The following is a 20,311-nucleotide window of genomic DNA, read 5'->3' as shown; positions in this document are numbered from 1 at the left end:
TTGTGACCTGTGGAGGTGAACTTTTCTTCTCTGTGAGGTAGAAGTAGGGTTTTGTTGTATTACTAAATTCAGTATTGTTCAGTATCCTTATGTTTCAGTCATGGGGTGTGTCTTCTAATCTGCAGGCTGGCATCAATTCATTTTAGTTTCTTTTCTTTTTTTTTTTTTTTTACTATATACCCAGTGTTTTGATGAACTTCAAAGGGCTTTGCTTGTGGTAGGATTATTACAGTTTTCTGGGATGAAAGCAGCCACAGAATAATCTGTAGCAGCAGCAATTCTGAGTCCTTAATAGCACTGCAAAATCAATAGGAACAGAGCTTTCCTGCATGGCATCTTCAGAGGAAGGGAGCTGCTTGTAAGATTTCCATAGAAACCCTTGTGGAGAATGTCTGGTCTTGTTTGTTCTCATTTAACAATAAGTGAATTTCCACAGCCAGATACTGCAAATGAGGCATGGTTTTGGCAGGCTCCTTCCATTTTGCTGAGGCAAGTAGTGTATTTCTAATTCATGGGATTAGGGGGATATCTGGAAGGAGTTTGTCCAGTGGTTTGGGGTGGTTTCCAGCTTTCTCTCAAGGCTGCACTCGGAGGAGGTGGAGGTGACACAGCCCCAGGCTGAGCTGTGACAGGAGTGTCTGCAGCACGGTCACACACTGCGGTGTCTGACTGAGCACCGAGCCCAGTGCTCCCTTTGGCCTGGGATAGTGTGCCTGTGAGGAATGCTTTGGGCTGGAAGGAACCTTAAAGCCCATCTCATCCCACCCCTGCCGTGGGCATGGACACCTCCCACCAGACCAGGCTGCTCAAAGCCTCATCCAGCCTGGCCTGGAGCATTTCCAGGGATGAGGCATCCACGAGTTCTTCCCTGCTCCTTGGCAGTTGCTGAGGCTCGTGATGTCCTCTGGCATGGAGATGGTGTGGAGGAAGTGAGAGGATGGCTCCACGCAGCCTGAGGGGAGCTGAGCAGGCAGGGATGAGGCAAGGAGCAGGAAAGGAGAAGGTCTCACTCCTTCCTCTCTCATTCTTACCCCATCAATCAAATGGTCACTCTCTGGTGTCCAGTCCTGTCCAGGATACTGGAACAGCAACAAAAGTCTTGAAAACTCAAGTTATGGAGAAGATGAAAGGTAAATATGCAGTCAATTTAGAGTTTAATTGTGTGTTAAAAGCACGGAGGTTTCATGACCTGTACTTTAGACAAACCTGTGGAAGCACCTGGACCTGGTGCACTTCAGTCTCACCAGGATGGAGCTGAAGAGGTGGGTCCAACAGACAGAGATGGGGATAGACATGGAGATGCTGTGAATGGGTGTTGTTCCTAGTTCTCTGTTTTCAAAGAAAATAGTTTCCATGCTTTGAGCAAATAAATGTGCAGTAGTAATCTTAAATAAACATATTTTGTTTATTGTTTTTACTGGTGAGTCATGCCCTCTCCCAGTTCCCAGTAAGCCATTGCTATCTCATTTTATTTTTTGCTGTTTCCCAGCCCATGGAGCTTCAAAGCCTTTTTCTTTTTTTGAACCAGTTTCTCAGATGACCCTTGGGTTAACAATAATGAAACTTTACCACCTGTAAGTCTGGAGTACATGTTTAACAGGCAAGCAGGTTAGAGAACCTGAACATTACAACACGTTCTTCATCCCTTAGCAGCCCTTCTTTATTTGGATATATCCCATAATCAAGCTATAATCCAGTAGTGAACTTAACTTCCAACTCAGTCCAGTGTAACCATTATTCTTCCTAAACAATTGTGGCAGGAATAGAGCTGTTGTATTCAGCATGAAATTATGTTCTTAGGCACAAAGGTTTGCATTTAATTTTGGTTTTTTTCATACCTAGGCTGGACATTTTTAGGCTTCATATTCAATTTTTTCAAGGCATATATATCTACAGTAAACTTTCTTACAAAAGAATTACCCACTCATGTCTGAGTGTCCAGTGGTATTTGCACGGAATAGATAATGCAGCCTTTTATTTTGTGTATGTAGGTTATCCACTATTTTGTGACAAAACCCACTGTACATTTTAAAATCTCATTTTTCTGCATATAAAAAATTACATATTTGTAAGAAAATATTGCAGTTTGTGTTTTCAACATCACAGATTTGTGAGTTCTACATTTATGTTGGGGAGGAAGAGAAACCATCTCTCAACAGATTAAATAATTAGCTAGAAAATAATTGTTTCTAGAGTTTCATGGAGGAAAAAAATTAGATCAATTTATAAGATATCCACTCCACTGAAAAATTGCTTGCAATTAAAATTTTAGAATATTAAATAGATGGAAGAATTAAGTATACTTCTGCTCCAGCAGCAATCTGAAGAATATGGTTCAAGGGTGAAAAGTTACTTTTAGATGAGTATGAAAATTATATATATAATTTCTGCCTGTGTAAGACATTTGAACTTCCTCAGTTCTGTTTTCCAGTGAATGGCATTTCACTTTCCCATTAAAGGTTTCTATGCATAGAAGTTTATGGTCAGTTCTGCATTGCCCTTAGAATAAAGGAGCATATTTAACTCTTCCCAGGATGATTCCTCTCCTCTGGTCTTTTCAGACATGCCTTCTTTAGGCTCACAAGCAGTTGATTTTAATCACATTTCAAGGTAGTGTAATAAACATGAATTTAATATGGTTACTCCTGCCTGCAGGCTATCCTGGAAGTTCTGATCAATAGGGCTGCCTTTTGTGTACTTAAGGAGGGGAAACAACTCCAAAGAAACAATGCTTCAGTGCCAAATTGGCCTGCAGGGCTGTGGGATAATCTGATTTCACCAACTCATGATTGCTTTTTACAATTTCAGCTTGCATCTGTCAGAAGCAAAGAGGTCTCCTGTCCTATTGAATTTCAGTTGTCTCCAGAGTGGCTCCATCACAAAGTCCCATAATTAGATGATTTTTGCTGAGACCATAATTCCTTTTATAAAGTATCTACATGCAGCCTGTTTGATTGTCATGGTCAAACTCCATTGCTGAAAATGAATCCTGACAGTGAAGCAGACTTTCCTTCTGCATGTGAATGAGGACAAGGGACAGCAGAGGAGCAGGGGGTTGATGTGGGAGAGGAGCTTTATTGATGTCACTGTAGCACTGCAAGTCCCCCAGGCTGGCTGCTGCCTTTCCATAGGCTGCACAAATGAAGAGTAAGATGTGTGTCTGTCCCTTAATAATTGATCTTTTGCTGCTTTTAAAAGGCCAAAATGCCAGCCCAAGGAGGAAGCTTCAGTCTGTGAATGCTGTGAGTGGTTACAATGTGCAGCTAAGCAGCAGCCACATGATTTCTGTGGTGAGATGCCATGTGAAGTTCCTAACTTCTCCCAGGGATTTTTGGGAACAGTCTATTGAAATCTCTGACCTTGAAGCTTAGGTTCAGTTTTTTGACCATTAATGTGGCTGATTGCTGCCACTTGCTTTAATTCTCTTTTTTTTTGATAGGTTTGTCAGCTGCCAAATTGCTGTCTGAGGCTGGGGTCAGTGTGGTGGTCCTTGAGGCCCGGGACAGAGTTGGAGGAAGGACATTCACTATCAGGGTAAGTGCTTCCTGGGATGTGGACTCTCACTTGTGCTGGTCTACACAAGTGACAGATGTCACTCCTATTATTTTGACACAGGGAACTGCGATTATTTTGATTCAGAGAACTACAGCTTCAGCTCAATCCCTCAGAAGGTGACAGAGCTTCTTTGACTAGTCCAAAAGTCATCAGTCAGCATGTGTTCACCAAGAATTCCTGCTTGGCCAACCTGACAGCCTTCTAAGGTGCAGTGACTGGCTTAGTAGATGAGAGAAAAATTAATACTGTCTACCTAGACTTCAATAATGTGTTGAAAACCATCATCTGGGACCATGAGTGTCAGAAAATTACCCCTCTTTTTCCCATCTCCCTTTGCATTCTGTAAGAGGCATGATAACTTAAAGCCCTGTAAGAAGCAGCCTGAGCAGGACTCATCATTATGCTTAGATGTATGTTTTAAAATGTTTTAAAATTATCTGAAGTAACACTCCTTCTTCCAAAAATGAACTGCATCTCAATTGCCCTTAGAAAAAAATAAATGAAAGAAATGAAGAGTGACTTGTGGCACAGGGTAATGTAATACAGACATTACCTCTGCTTCCCACCCTGGAATTGAGGGAGGTGTAAATTATGTCAGGTGCCATTGCTGGGGAGCCAGAGATAAACAGTGGTGTTCCAGCAGAAATCATTGTGTGTGAAACATGGAGCATAAACACCATCCTTCTGTGACACTGAGAGTGCCAGGTTTAAAATACTCACTATAAACAGTGCTCAAAGGAGTTACTGTCTTGGGAGATCAGCCTGCTGTAATAGTGTGCATCCCTGAAACCTTCTGCCTTCTTCCCAGTTCCCAAGTGAGTGGGGTGCTGGTCTGAGGGGTGCATTGAGCACCTCTCAAGGCAGGCATGGCTGGGGGTCCCTGTCCAGACAGCAGCAGGCTGGAGCCAAGGAGTGCAGTGCTGGGAAGGAGATTAATGTCCTGGAAAACTGCAGTGCAGTGCTCAGCACCTGCAGCGTTAAGTCTAGGCAGGTATCTGGGGAGAGAAAACAAGCCTTGATGCTGGAGATGGTTTCAGCTGCAGAAATGTTTTGCAATGACAAGAAAAGCAACGTGAATTTCTTGAGTACCACCAGGGGTGGTGACTCCACCACCTCCCTGTGCCCATTTCCATGCTTGGCAACCTTTTCCATTAAAAAAAAAAATTCCTCCTGAATGTCATACCCATACATTCCATACACGTTCAGCATGGAATAATTCTTTCTGCTTCTAGATGTTTCTATTGAGGAGCTTCCTGCACAGCTTCTGATTCCTGTATTCTTTTCCACAGAATGATAAAGTGAATTATGTAGATGTTGGTGGATCTTATGTGGGACCTACCCAAAACCGGATTCTCCGACTGGCAAAAGAGCTGGGGGTGGAGACCTATAAAGTGTATGTCGAGGGCCATATGTTCCATCATAAAGGGGTAAGTGTTGCATTTCCATGCTGAGGGACCCAAATTTCCAAAAACTTGGAAATTACTGACAGTCATCAAAAGGGTTTCATTTAAAACTCACCCTTAGTAATCCAGAAAGCACCTGCTTGAAGTGTTGTTATTCTGTTTTAGCTTGTTGGGTGTGTGACAAATGGTTCTTACTTTCTTTTTAAAAGTGTTCAGAAAATGCAGCTGACAGCAGATCTGGGATGCCTTTGGCACATTGTCTTTGAACATACCCTCCAAAGAAGCTTTGCATGAAGTTCAGAAAATACTTGTTCTGAAATAAAAGCTAAATTTAAATTTAAAAAAATGATAGTATTGATGGATAGTATTGAATGATGATACTGGACAAAGTGTTATGGAGCTAGCCTGGGACTAGGACAATATATTTTGCCCACATGACTGGATTCTCATGAGATCTCTCCCAGTCCCGTGGAGTGGGATTCATCTCACAAATGGGTGTTTGGAATTAATCATCAATCTGAGACTCTGAGGTTCCCTCCCTAGCTAATGGTGACACAAGCCCTTCCCAAGAGTCACCAAAAGTTTCTCTGAGGTGTGGGGCAGCAGCAGTCCAGGTGGCCACTCTTGAGCAAGTACTGCTGTGGCTGAAGTGACCAGGAATGAAACCTGTCCTCAGAGCAGATTTACAGCCCTTGTGCCAGATCTTTGGCCCACTGATTTTTTTTGCACAGGTCCTACCCAGGATCTGCTGCCAAAACCAGTACAGGGTGAGAGCAGCAGGGAGAAGGACTAAGAAAGACCTAAGATTCATAGGAGTGAGATGTTACTGTCTGTATCCATAACTCAAAGTATTATTTTAATTTGCAAAGACTATCACTTTCAATTTTTTAAAAAATATTCTTTAGTTTTGGTGCTTAACAGACTTTGGCAGAACCAGACTTGAAGCCTATATGAGTCACAGTTGACATACTTGATATAGATAAGCCATCCTATATGGTGGATCCTTAATTGGTATCATTCCTATTACCTTCCCACTTTTTTCCTAAGAATTAGAGTAATGTGTTCATGCTGCAAAGTTTTACCATCTGCTTCTGCAAGCACTCCTTATTGGGCAGATTGATGCCATGCTCATAAAACAGGCACATCTTGAATAATTGCACAGCCACTCCATAATACTAAAAAAGTTATTTGTCACCCCCTCATGCAAAATTGATGTAATTCTACAGCAAGAAGGATGGGCTGGTTTGTACCAGCAGAATGTTTGTCCCACTCTAATTTAAGCTCAGGCATGTATCTCTCAGCATCCTAAAAGGCACTTATCTTCTTTATGTTAAATAAAAGCCTCTAATGGGTTACATTACTTTGAGCCCTTAATCCATTTTGACACCAAAGCTGCAGCTTTTTATTGTCCCACATTGCATTATGCACGTCCCCGCTAATGACCACCTAATTTTGTATGTTTTCTTTGAAGGGAAAGCGTATTTCTAAGCAAGAGGCAGCATTATGAGCTATTCAGCTGGATCACAGGCTGTGGATCAATTCTGGGTTTTTCATCGTGGTCCTGCTGAGCTAATCAGGGTCCCAAGGGAGCTGTAGTTGTTGGAGCAGGGTGAGAGCAAAGGGGTTTTAAGGTCTCCCAGATGTAAGCACTGGATGAATAATAATGATGCTTTTCTTCCTGTAGGTCTCATTTCTCCCACATTCCCTTCCCAAATTGTAGCCCTTTTCTTCCACTGTCTTTTCCTAAGGTTTCCCACTGCTTTTTCTCCTTCCTTTTTCCTTGAGACATTGTGCAGCCACCATGCCCTTTGATTTAGGGATGTGTTGTTGAACCCTCTCTTATATTCCACTTCTAGCTGAAGCTTTTAAACTCCAGCTGTGCAGTCCTGGCTGTTGGCTGGGCTGGTCAGAGCCCAGGGCTCTTTCACCTGCCTCTCTTTTACCTGCCTGCTGCACCCTGACCAGGCTGGCTGTGAGGTGCAGGTAGGGCTTTGTGCCCTCCCAGCTGAAGATGCACTCATCATGTTCATTACAGTTGCTCCAGGAACACAAGTACTTGTGGCATTTCCTAGATGGCAGAAAGGGTTAACGGAGAGATTATTTGATATTAAAGGATCATATCCACCAGAAATTAAATATTAATCTGAAAGATGGATGTTTTCAGCTTCTTGGGCTAATACACCATCAGCCATGGGCCACCTGCTGCCTTTCAGGTTTGAAAGGTCTGATTAAACCTTCTCCCCTTGTGTCTCAGCTGTTGTTTCTGTCAGCTGGTGGCTGCCCAGGAGTGTGTAGCCGGGGCCAGACAGGAAGGTCTCCTCCCAGGAGCTTTCTCCAAAGTCTGCAGTGCGGTGTGGTTTTGTCAGAGGGGAGAGGAAGTGCTTTTGCCATGACTAAGCACAGCTTTAAAAGTGTTTGTGACATCTCTATGTAATCTCTAGCACCCTTGGATTTAGAGATTTTGGGTCTTTTCTTTACCATAACAATCAGTTCAGTTTGTCTTTTTCTGAAGATTTCCAGGATACTGCTTTGATTGAGTTGGGAGAAAGTGGGAAAATGGTTTCTCCGAGCAGCGGAAGCAGCCAAGAGAAAGTGAAATTCCCCAGAGGGATTTAATGAGCCACTTCTTTCTGACAGGAATTTTTCCCATATGTGTGTGGAAAAATCCCATGTACTGCAAGCTTTAATAACCAAGTTTCTTCATTGGTGCAGGTTTCCTTGGTAGTTACAATTTCTTTGAAAATTCAAATATATAACTATTGTTTACCTTTTTTTTTTATCCATTTGTTCTTTCTTTTCCATCAGTTAGCATGGTAACATGGACTCCTTTAATGTCAATGAGGAATTCTTTTGATATCCTGTCCTTGTAAATCTGTAACTTAAATCTTCAGTGTTTGTTATGAGCCTCTATCCAGCTAAATTTCCCTGTCCCATAATTCAGCCAGAGTGCTTTTGGACTGAGAAAGGGCAGATGTGCTGGAGTTCTCCCTTCCCTGTGCTGGCAGACAGCTTTTTGTTTTAACAGAGGTCCTTGAAGCTCTGTGCTGTCTTCACCTTTTTAGAAGACTCTAGAAAGTCGAGGCATTGGTGTGCTAATAACCTTCTCCTGTAGCTGCACTCCTGCAATATCTGGCAGCAGCACATAGCTCCAGGATATACAGTATTACTTAATAAGGAATTATGATTTTCAGAGGGAAGGAACACTTGATAAAATATGAGGATTTCTATACAGTGCTTCAGATTAGCCATCTATCCTTTCTTTCCTTCATCCTGCCTTTAGATTAAGAGCTTGGGGTGCAAAAAGTAAGTCTGTGACTAAGACCCTGCACATCACCACAAACTTGCTGCTCAGACACAGGGATCAGACAGTCCCAGGCACAGCACTGCTCCCAGGGATAGTTTGATACCTGCTGGAGGTGGGGACAGGGAAGGATTCTCTCCTGAGGGATCACACCTCGGGGAGCTGCTGCTCTGTGCAGGGCACTGCCCCAGGCAATAACAAACCCTGCATGGGGGTGCTCCTCCTGTGCTTCCTGCAGTGTGTCCTGTCCCTGGCACAGCAGACAGGAGGCAGACCTGCCTTTCTCAAGTCTGGCAAAATTGTCTGCTCCTCTGGCACAATTTGAAACTTGGGGTGGTGTCACAACTTGGGGTTAATTCCTGTAGTTTTGGCTCCAAGCCCCAGCATGGTCCTGGGCAGGGAAGGGACCTGGCAGAGCTCATCTCTCGCTGCCCTCTTTCTAACCACTGAGGGGTGGTGCTTGAGCATCTTGTTTTCTTTGGATTGGTGTGGGGTAACTAATCCAAGCAGGCAGCAGGACTCAGATCTGACTTGATACACCAGGAAATGAAAATAAGAGTTTGATAAACTCTGTGGGCCAGTCAGGCAGCCATGTGCCAGCATGGGAACTAAGCCAGTGGGTTATTTGCCTTTCAGTTAAGAGAACAGTAGTTCTGAAAATAATACATCCAGAACACTATAAATCTGTTTAAAAATGGAAAATTGCAAGACCTTCCCTGTTTGCAGTGAGCTCCTCTGTGAAACTTTCAGCCAGAGCTCTTCTGCCTAGCAAGGAGACAATATTAAAACCAAATTAATATCTTACCAGCCCCAGCTCACTCGGGCTAGATTTACTCCCTGCTGTGGAAATACTTGTGCCAGAGAGAAAGCTGCAGAACTGATTCGTCTAAGGCTATTGGGCTCACACTGCCTGATGGGAAATGGGAGTTTCTCTCCTGGAATTTGCTAGAGCTGGCATTCCTCTGATCCCATCTCTGATAGGTACAGCCCTGCCACACAAGGATCACTGTGTCTGTGAACCATTTCAGCCTCTCTGAATTCAGTCTTAGCCTCTTCCAGGTCTGTTAGCACTGTTGTATTTTTCCAGCTTTTCCTGCCATTGGGTTCCAGTCTCACTGAGGTTGTGGGTTTTTTTGCATGCAGAAGAAAGCAACAAGTAACACAACTTTAGACTTTTATAATTATCAGTTGGCATTTCATAGTTCTCAGGGGATAAAACATGTATTCCCATTGATCTCCCAGGGCTATGCCATTGACCAAAGATGTTTTGAGCTAAGTAAGCTAAGGATAGGGGAGCTGTTTGCAAGTGACAGCACTCTGTACAAGTACAGTCACTTATCAGAAGGACTTTTGAAAAGAGATTTTCACTGAACAGTGAAAAACTGGGAACTTCTTGCTGCTGCTCCTGATTGGACACAGGCTTATCTTTTCCCTTTGCCCCCACGCAGTATCAACAGCACAGAACAGCAGTAATAACAACTGCTCCTCACCCTGATTTGGGTGGCCTGGCAGCACTGCACCTCCTCTCTGCTGAAGGGCAGAATTATTGGTGTTAAAGCATGTCAAGGAAGAAATGTGGATTGCACCTCCGTTCCCAATCAGAATGAAATGACTAGCAATAAATGGATTTTGAGCAGAAGTGTTTGATGATCTTTTAGAAGTGCAACACAGTGCTGCAGCCTGGCAGTGAGAAATTGTGCTCAAGGGAAAGGAAGAGTGTATTTTGGATTCCCTGCTGGGAGTTCACAGGAGAATTTACTCTTCTCTTGCCATGGCAGAAATGTTTTGCATGCACATGTGCACCTGGAGAAGGCTGGAGCAGCATCCCCCCTGCCACCTTCCTTCAGGGCAAGTCTGCAAAAGAACAAAATAGGGAGAAAAGAGAGAAAAAAAATGTATGTGGTACAGAAGGTTGAGATTACCTACTCAGAAATCCAGAGGCGACCAACCACCTCCTGGTGACTTGAAACATTTGTTGGAAATGAAAAAAAACAACCAACTCTAAAACATTGAATTTGCAAATCTCAGGCTGAACTAAGTGCTGAGACCACAACCTGATGCTTTGCTTGTCCCAGAGCAGAATTTGTTGAGTCTGGCTGGAACAGGAGAGTGGCTTTGCTGCTGCCCTCACTGAAGATGGTGAGGAGGAGCAGCACAGAGTGACCTGATGAGCTCCAGAGCTGGGGCACTGCTGGAGCCCTGCTCTGAGGAGAGAGGACCAGGCAGGTCTTGCTGTGGTCCCTTACCCACATACATTTGCCTCCCCTACTGTGCCTGTCCTGGGTCTGACAAAAGTTCACCAAGGTGTAGGAATTTTGGTATTTTACTGCTTTTGCCAAGTCTGAAAGCTCACTATGATCTCTGAGTTTCATCTTGCACCTTTTATCTTTGTTATGATCTTCGCAGAGAAAAATGTTCTGCAGAATCAGAATCAGAAGCCCACGTGCCTTTACACACAAATACACAATTGTCAGAGGGAAACATCAATGAATTCTCTCTCACCAAGTGTGAGGAAGGTGTGTTTGGCTCCTGCTTCATGTCCTCTGTCCCTGGGTCCCCTTTTCCTGCATTTGAAGCACTGCAGCCTCTCTCTTGGTCTGTGACTCCCACCTGTGACAGCCAGGTGTGATGGGTGGCCCTGAAAAGCAGATTGCAAACTGCTTTAGCACCACAGCTCCTACCTGTCGTGGTCAGAGTGTTCCCTGCATCCTCACTCCTACTTCTGACACATCTGGAAAGGCAGACAGCAGAGGTCTGATGGGAAATTCACACTGACTTACATGGGGCAAGGTCCAAAGCAATTTAATAAGAAAAAATGTTACCTGCTCATCCCCTCCTCTCTCAGATTAAAGTTATCACAAAGAAGCAGCTGCTGTTAGGTTGTTTCTCTTATCATTTTATCACATGATTATCTGAAACAGTTTCAGATAATAGCAGTTTCAGCCGCTGCTGCAGCTCTGTGTCACACACATCATAAGTACTGACACCATTTTTGCAAGTGTACAATATTTTTCTTCCTGCAACCAAAAATTTCCCATTCAGATGTTTTCTTATAGGCTGGGTTTCTTCCATGGAATGATAAAGAGGCAAGCTTGCTTTTAAGGTGAGGTGTACCATAAAGGTGCCTAAATAGTTTGAAATGCATTCAATTTTAGACCCACACAAATTTCATTATGCACATTTCAGCAGCAGGCAAGTAGTAGATTCATTTAAATGTAATAATGAAGGGTTCTTAGGAACAAGGAATATTATCTCTTTGGCCATGGCTTGAGTATCCTTAGCCCAGAATTTGACAACCTGCTCAGAACAAATGTACCCCTCCGCACCCTTTCAGAATAGTGGATATAAAAAGGTGTTATTGTCATTTTTAATGCCAGTCCAGCTGTTTTTAGCCCTCCTGCTTAGCAACATGCATTCCATTGCTTGATGCATACGCAGGAGAACGAAAAAGAAGAAAACAAAAACCCAGCCAGGTCTTTTGGGGCAAAAGGCCAAACATGTGATGACTCTGAGAATTTTGTGTTCTTGAGTAATGAAGATCTGCTCTGTTGTATTTCAGTTGTTTGTGGTTTTATGTGTATTTCAGGGAAAGTCACGAAATTTCACAGGAATTTGCCCTTCAACATGGAATCCCTTGGTTTATCTGGATTACAATAACTTCTGGAGAACCATGGACAAGATGGGAAAAGAGGTAGGCTGTGAAAATTCAGTGTTTCCTACAACGCTCACGTCACCGTGAATAAATCGAGTTTTTGTTTTCTTTCTGGCAGGGTTTTTTATTGCTTCTTTAAAATTAAAAAAAAACAACAAAACCAACCCTCAACAACAAAACAAAACAGAAAGAAAACATCCATCAGAATGATTTCTGTATTTCGCAGGAATTGTCAGAAATAATAGGTCTTCCTCACTGAGAGGGGGGTGGACTAGATGATTTTTAAAGGCCCCTTCCAACCCAAACTGTTCTATGATTCTGTGAGAGGAGACAAAAGGATCTGGAGGTATCTAAGATATCTGAAAAAAAGAGGTTGAACTCAGTGTAAGTATTTTCTCATGACAGGAAAAAATATCCCATGAGCTGGGAGATTAGAGGTTTTTTTTCTCCTTCCCTTGTGACAGCATTTTGAGTAAAGATGATTATTTTTTTTTTGTAGCTGCCTAAGCTAGGCTCCATTTTGACTTCACAGGAACTTTATTTTTAAAGTTCAAGATATAAGCAGTACAACTGCAGCCCCTGGAGCATTATGCTCTCTTTCAAATATTCATCAGCTCCCATATAATCTAGACATAAACCAAGGGCTTTACCTTACCAGAATCTTCAAGCATAACTCACTGCACTCCTGCAAATTCCAAATTGATTTTATGTGGTTTTGCAGAATCAAATTTATGTATTATGCTACACATTTTTTTGGTCAATAGTACATTTTCTAAAGTTTTAGGAATATGGTAGTATCCTCCACGTCATGTTACTTACTGCAAAGAATTATTATTAATAATTTAACTGCCTAAAATATTTGAAAATATCTAGATTTTTTTTTTTTTTTTTTTATTCTGCAATTAGCAGAGAGACATAGGAGCCTTTGGATACTCATTTTAGAACTGACTGGATAAAGAACTTTCCCCTCAACTTCTACAAGACACCAAGACAAATAAATTGGAATTGCTTCTGGACAACTAAAATCCAGATGAGTCCCAACAGAAGGATATGGTTCACTGGTCAAAGACAGATTTGGTGGTCATGGTACAATTCCTGCCCTAAGGTGTGAATGGAAACTATTCCATTTAGTGAATTTCCAAAATTATCCATGTGCAGGGGACAAAAGTAACTCCTGGCCAGCATATCAATTAAGTCTGTGCTACTAACTAGCTATGACCAGGCAATGGTGAAGTACTGAATAATTCCTTGGATATTTCACCTCTGTCTCCAGATTCCTCCTGATGCTCCATGGGATGCTCCACATGCTGAAGAATGGGACAAAATGACCATGAAAGAGCTGATAAATAAGATTTGCTGGACCAAGTGCGTAAATCTTTACCTGCTTTGAAGTTCCAGCTGTGGAATGACGGTGGCTTTTTGTCAGGTTCTGTGGTAGAGCTGAGCACAGAGCAGGAGGTGTTTGAGATGGGCTTTGGTTGGCTGGCAGGTGGCATCAGAAGTGCTGGGGGAGCCTGGGGTTTGCTTCAGCAGGTCCCTGCACACAGCAGTGGTGTGTGAGCTCTTCCCACCATCCTTTCACTTCAAACCATTGGATCATTGAACTCCAGCCAGCACTCCTGTGGCTCTTTGCCTTACACAGTAGTTTCCTATGAGACATTCAGGCCCTGGAGGAGGGTGAAACCTGCCCTTCCAAATTCCAGGGCTGCAGTTCTGCTGTTTGGAGTATTCCTCTCAGGATCTTAAACTCCACAGGCCACTGCAGCCAAGGCTGCCCTTCAGCTTTGCATCATCCCACAGGTCCTCCTTGTTTGTCAGTAGCAGATCCAACAGAACATCAACAAGAGCTGGTAGGAAGAGGGCTCAAGGTGTTGCACCATCTATAAAATGACCAATGTGTTTTCTGTGAGGGACTGCACTGTACAAATAAAAAAAGGAACAGTGTCCAATCCATTGAGGTGATGACAACTGGGAATTCTCTTTCTTTCCTTTCTCTGTTCAATCATTGCTCTTTATAAGGCAGAGAAGTGTGCTCTTGTGAGCACTCATGTCCCTGCTTGCTGTGCCAGCCCCTGTGCTGTTCTCTAACTCTCTCCTCCCTCCTTTTCAGTGTCTTTTATTTGTGTGGCTGTGCTCTGTTTGCCCTTTCATTCTGACTGCAGTTTAGTGCTGTGCCTGCAGCTTCCTGACCAAATCTTTCCATTTGAAATTCGTTTTTATGGCTTAGGTCTTGCTCCAGCTCCATGGGATATGCTGTACAGCCATTTGGACTTGCTTGTGCTCGCTGTGGCACTGGAGTTTTCTTTACAATTCATTTCATGAGCCTTTTGCCTGCAAACTTAGTTACTTTGAGCTGCTGTTGCAAATGCACTGACTCTTCCTCTTCTAGTTTTACTGCTGCTTTTAGCCATGGAGCTGGTGGAACATAAGCAGGACTGGGTTTGTGGAGATCCCTCCTTTAACAGACTTCTCTGCTGGGCAGCTTCTACTGCCAATATTGTCAGTAAAACATCCAGTTTTAATGGATGTGCTTATTCAAAAACTCAGTAAAAACCCATTTTAGATTTTTTAAGCCAAGCCACATTTTTCCACACAGTTAAAAAACAGTGCTTAAAGAGAAAAGCTCTTCCATAGCATTTTCTGTATGACTCAGGACCAAGATTACAAAAGATTTGTTTGTCCTGTGTCACAGATCAGCATCTACTGATCCTGTAGACTTCTTTCACATTTCTTAGGCTTGAACTTGCTGCAACTGCTTAGTGTCTTGGTGCTCTCAGAATTGTCACAGAGGGTTCCTGTGTGCAGGCTGCTTTCATATCCTGGCTAATGAAATAGGGGTGAAGGAACTTCATACTTAGGGAAATGAGGTTATAAAAGTTTATAAGTTACATATTTTAGCACAGATAACTTGCAAAGTTCCTTCCTTTATCAGATGATTATAAATTCATGTTGTTTCATGAAGCTTCATCGAAGTCAAAGTCCTTTTACCTTCTTTGCAAAATTATCTCAATTTTCTTAGTAATCTGTGGCCACAAATGCAAGTACTGTGAATAGCCAGATCCTCTGTTCCTGCTGCTGTTTCTCTATTTATGTTCTGGGGATGTACTGTGGTAGACAGGTGACCCTTCCCTTATTTTTATGGCAATGATTGCCAATTTGGTTTCTGTGTCTGGGTTATTTACCAAGTCTAATTCTTGATTTCACAAAAGATCAGTGCAGCACTGTTCCTGTCGGTGGGGAATGTCCAGGCTGTGTGGCTGCTTCAGTCCCTCAGGACCCATCAGACCCTGGAACTGATGTGCTCCCCATGAGAAATGTAGAAAAGTTTCACTAACAGATAACAAAAAATGTTCTTCTGCTGAGAAAAGTATTTATTCTGATGAAAGGAATAGCAGCTGGGAAACTATTTAACTAGAGGTGAAATCAGTGGGAATTCAAACTAAATGGGTAAATACTTGGGGAGGGAGGAAGATGCTGGTAGGAACCCATTTGAACAGACTCAGTACAGAATGAAAAATAAAACAGATATTAATCATCTTGACTTTTCTGACTTTGGGAAAGCAGCCCTTGTTTAGTGTGACAAATAAAATCCTGAAAGCAGTCAGGAAGTTGTATTTTCCCATAGTCTTTTCCTGGTCCTGTGTCTCATGCAGAGCTGTCAGAGACTTCGCCACCGTCTTTGTCAACGTCAACGTCACGTCTGAGCCTCACGAAGTCTCTGCCCTCTGGTTCCTGTGGTATGTGAGGCAGTGTGGGGGCACATCCAGGATTTTCTCTATCACCAATGGGGGCCAGGTACAAAATGTCTCATTTCCTTCCTCCTCTCTCGAAATCGTAATGAGCAAGTGCACTCTTGTACCCATGCAAACCCAGCAATTAATGAAAAGATGAGAGCATGTGGGCCCAGAGGGAAATGTGTTCTCATGGGGTGATACAGCCCTAATCCTAATTAGGATTAGCCCTAATTTTATTAGCTATGATGTGGAATAAATGTGGACTATTTAAACAGTTGGGGGTTTTCTGCATTCACTTCAGCACAGTACTGTTGTTGCAGTTGTGTTGCTTTTTTGCCAATTTATTTTCTGTGGGTTGCTTGGCACATTTGAATGTTTACAGAAGTTCAGAACAAGTGTACTCCAGAGTGAAATGTGGGTGTTTTTTTTGGTGTTGAAGCCTCTAATGACAAGAGTTGGTTGTAAATAGCAAAAGGCCCTTCCTTCTTGGGCCAGCTCACATGGCAACAGCTTCCATCAACCTCTGTCCATTGCTGTAAGAACCACGTGTCAGGAAGGATGTAAGCAGTGCTGATGCTCTCCTGTGGTAGGAGACAGACCTGACTAAGAGTCTTCCTCCTCAGGAGCCCCTCAGTCATGTTTTCTGTCCCACATCAGCAACTGCTGCAGCAAGAGTTAAAAATAAAATTAATCTCGAGATACTCATGGCTAAATGAAACGTGTGGAGAAGGGAAAGCTACCTGGGGAGAGCACTTTCTTTTCTTTGTAGCTGGATTGTAGCTGGAAAAGCTGTCTGTGTTCCTATCATGCTTCCTTCTTCCCTCACCCCAGTCAATTTTAGCTGAGCACAAGCACTGAGGAATTCTGGCTTAGTGGCCCTGGCAAGTCTTATAAAACCTGCTTGGGTAGCCATTTCAGTCTTTCAGCATGAAACTTTCTGGATCCTTTCCTCCCTGCCAGTACCAGCATCTTACACATAAAAGTGAGCTGCTTTATCTACTGCTGGTGGCTGGTAGATGAAAGAGGTTTTAGTGCTTCCCCTGACCCTCTGCACAGACATTGCAGGGAAATGTGTGTCACAGATTGTGACATTTCTTCCTTTTTTTCCTTTGTGTCTTCCTAGGGACAGAGAAAGCTCATTACCTCGAGACCAGACCCAGTTAAAGATCTGTTTTGCTTCTGGGCTGGCACAATGTTTCACTTTACAGTCGGTTTCTTTGTCAACACTTGGAGGTTTTGATAGCACCGTGGTGGGTAAAAAACTCAAAACCTGTTTTGAATGAAGTGATATGTTTATTTATGCTAGAAAGCCTGCATTAATGTTCATGTTCTCTAGGCTTAAAGAGTCTTTAGGCCAGGTCATTAGGGAAGCCATTGCAAAAGTGGTTCAGTCAGTGATCCCCACTGAGGCTCAGATTTATGCCCTCACTCTTCTGAAAGTCTGGGTGTTTTATGCACCCTTAGGACCTGAAGATTTGGCCTGGAATTTTATGATGGTGAGCAGAAGTCATATGCAATGTCATTGTGAATAATGCTGTTGATTTTTTGTTTGTGTTTCTTTTCTCTTTGGTGTTTAGGAGAGGAAGTTTAAAGGGGGTTCTGGTCAGATATCAGAGAAAATAATGGAACGCCTCAAAGGCAGAGTTAAACTGGAGAGACCTGTGATCAGTATCGACCAGACAGGTGATAATGTCCTTGTGGAGACTCTAAACCATGAGATATATGAGGTAATTTGATCAGAATAAAAGTGGAATATGCATTTAGTAGGGGGATACATTTGCTGTAGCTCTTGGCCAGATGTAATCAGGAGGTACCCATTTGTGTGTGTCTATTTCTTGGAGTGTGCTGACACTCCATGGACCCTGCTTTCCAGATTTAATGACTGCCTCTCTTCTTGGTGTCCTTCTACTTGGCTTCTGTCATTACTCTGACTTTTCTGCCTTAACTTTCTATGTCTTCATATATTTTTATGTTTTAGTTCTGCATTGAGACCATTTCAAAGGAAAGAAAAATAACCTTCCTATTTATTTGTGTCTAAGTTTGTGGTTCACAGCACAAAAAAAAAAAAAAAAAAAAGACATTTCAAGCACATTTAATAAGATTTTTCCTCTCTACCATGGTGCTTTGAAATGCTCCATCAGCACATGATTACCCACAGTGGCAGCCCCAGCCTGAGAGCACCTGGGAGCAGCAGTGTTGTGCCATAGTGTCACCCTACAGGGCCCTGCACTGCTCCAGTCAGACCCAGGGCCTGTGAGAATGATGGACCACATTCAGAGCAGCTGGAATCACCATCAGTATTCCTTGTCCTGAAGTAACATCCTGTGAATATGCACAAATGTGATTTTTTTTAGCATCTTATAATTGGGAAAAATGTGGGCCATATTTTCCTGGAGATGATAAAATGCAGTTTTACCTGAGCCATAGGATGTCTCTTGTCCCATTTCCCCACCTGTCTCCAGCCAGGTTTCAACTCTGATCTCTTTTTTCCAGCTCCTTTTTTCTGAGATGTCAGAATGACTTTTGTCACCTGGAAATAAGTGTGTGGGAAAGCCACCTAGCAGGGTCAGATGTGGGAAAGCTGTTAGCAGCTATTAAAGGTGTCTTTCAAACTTGTCCCGTGGGATGAGCTCGCGGGGAGGCAGCGCCTTGTGCTGACTTTGTTCTACATTTCAGGGCAAGTACGTGATCAGTGCCATCCCTCCAATCCTGACAACAAAGATTCATTACAAACCAGAGCTGCCACCAAAGAGAAACCAGTTAATTCAGCGTTTGCCTATGGGGAGTGTCATAAAATGCATGATGTACTACAGGGAAGCCTTCTGGAGGAGGAAGGGTAGGTGGGGAAAGTGGAGGACTTGGGAACTCTGTGCAAATTTTGAAGTTCTGCTGTCAGAGAATGGTGTCAGAGTGCTAATCAGGGAATAAATCCAAGGGGGAGTTAAATGTGCAAAACCCCAAAATCAAACATACAGAAAAGTGAAAAGGAAAGCTCCTTAGAGAGCAGAACTCTTTCTCTGAGCTTGAGTGCATGCCTTGTCCCAAGGGTGAGTCCAGATCCAAACAAGATCCCAAATCCTATTGCAGTTGGCTGAAGTGGGATGACCAGGAGAACAAGCAATGTTTCCCTGGGAAACCTTGCTGAAATCTACAGAGCACAGAAGCATCAGCCTCCCTGCAGCATCAGCTCCCCCCTCCTCCTGGCAGGGACAGTTAGGTCAGCCAAAGAGAATTCACAGCAGATGACAAGCAGAGCTTAAGGTATAAGCAAGACCTTTCCCTGATTTTAATCTTCTGTTCTGCAGACTTGATATCTCAGAGGATTGGGAAAAGTAGGTTAGCATTTTGGGTAGCTCAAGACATTTTTTCCATGCTGTAATATCTTGTTTTTCTCAGCTTTAACTGATACCATTTTCATAACTATTTGTATGAACAGATTAGTTCCACTTTCTTCCTACCAATATTGAGAGTGGTGAGAATATTTCTTAAAGTAATATAATTTTTGCATGTTTCAGGGCATAAACTGGCCATTGAGATTAGGCAGGAATGCAGTCAGGTGTATACATTGTTCTCTAGATGAGATTTTTCACATGTTCATCTGAATCACATCATGATGTGATCTGAGATTAGACAGCCCATGCTTCTGTACATTGCTGTTATGGAACACCATTCCTAACAATCTTATCACCAGAAAAATCAAAATAGTGTAAATTTGAGCCTGCAGTGACCAGATGCAATTACACTGGGTTTTGTTTTAGTCAAAGTTATTCATGGAATGAATCACCATAGCCCTGACTAGATCAATTTATTTTTAATGTTTATTGTCCCCAAAATAGAAAGCCAAAGGGACTTGCAGCAATCTGTAGAAATTCCATGTTAAGTAACAATGGAATTTTAAAGATTTTTACAAGTTTGTGTACAAACAAATCTTGATTTCCCAGAGTCAGAGAGAAGAGAATTGAGAAACTGTTAGAGAGACACTTCAGACATGTAGGTGTTTTTGGTAATAACAGAATTACTGTACAGTTCCTTTTATGGATAATTTCACTTGCTCATTACTATCAGCAACAATGATCATCAACAGGTTTTTCCAGCCATCATCTTGGGGTTTCTTTTCCCTTAGGTTATTGTGGTTCCTTCATCATTGAGGATGAAGAGTCTCCAATTGGAATAACCATAGATGACACAAAACCTGATGGAACTTTTCCTGCCATTATGGGGTAAAAGCTGCTGGCCCACACTCACAGATGTGTATTTCCTCTTGTAAGAGACAGTGGGAGCAGGAGGGAGAGGGGAAATGACCAGGTTACATCAGTGTTTGCCACTTCCACTGTTTGCACAGATGGAGAACACTTCTGCCAAGCCTCTTGTGCCTCTCTAGTCCATATAAACTTTCTGGAGAAGGTTCTAATAAAACAGCCTAATACAAAGGATGTGGTTGGGAAGGATTTGCTGAGTTTAGCTGTAGGTTTTTTTTAAGCATTCAGTTCATGGTTTTGTTTTGGTTTTGTTTTGTTTTTGTTTTTGTTTTTTTTTGCTTTGGAGTAGATTTAGAAATAACTCCCTCTCATACCTACCTGTGTGAACCTGTATTTGGCTTATGTTGGGCTTTTATGTTTAGTGCCTGGTCCAAAATGACACTGCAATTGTCCAAGAAATCCTCATT

At 42.7% G+C, this 20,311-nt stretch overlaps 1 protein-coding gene across 1 annotated transcript in view; it reads left to right on the top strand.

The window, feature by feature from the left end:
- The window catches only part of LOC111926687 (amine oxidase [flavin-containing] A-like), a 34,306-nt gene that overhangs the window by 6,803 nt on the left and 7,192 nt on the right, over positions 1-20,311 (top strand). Inside the window, exons 2-9 of the mRNA XM_086879632.1 lie at positions 3,440-3,534; positions 4,845-4,982; positions 11,846-11,950; positions 13,185-13,276; positions 15,565-15,706; positions 17,223-17,372; positions 18,322-18,481; positions 19,769-19,865. Coding sequence (XP_086735758.1) covers positions 3,440-3,534; positions 4,845-4,982; positions 11,846-11,950; positions 13,185-13,276; positions 15,565-15,706; positions 17,223-17,372; positions 18,322-18,481; positions 19,769-19,865 — 979 coding nt within the window. The remainder of the gene's footprint in view (positions 1-3,439; positions 3,535-4,844; positions 4,983-11,845; positions 11,951-13,184; positions 13,277-15,564; positions 15,707-17,222; positions 17,373-18,321; positions 18,482-19,768; positions 19,866-20,311) is intronic.

Source organism: Cyanistes caeruleus, chromosome 3 (genome assembly GCF_971803275.1).
Source record: "Cyanistes caeruleus chromosome 3, bCyaCae1.hap1.1, whole genome shotgun sequence".
Classification (NCBI taxonomy): Eukaryota; Metazoa; Chordata; class Aves; order Passeriformes; family Paridae; genus Cyanistes; species Cyanistes caeruleus.
The sequence above is the reverse complement of the archived record's forward strand: the minus strand, read 5'-3'. Positions and strand labels throughout refer to the sequence as shown.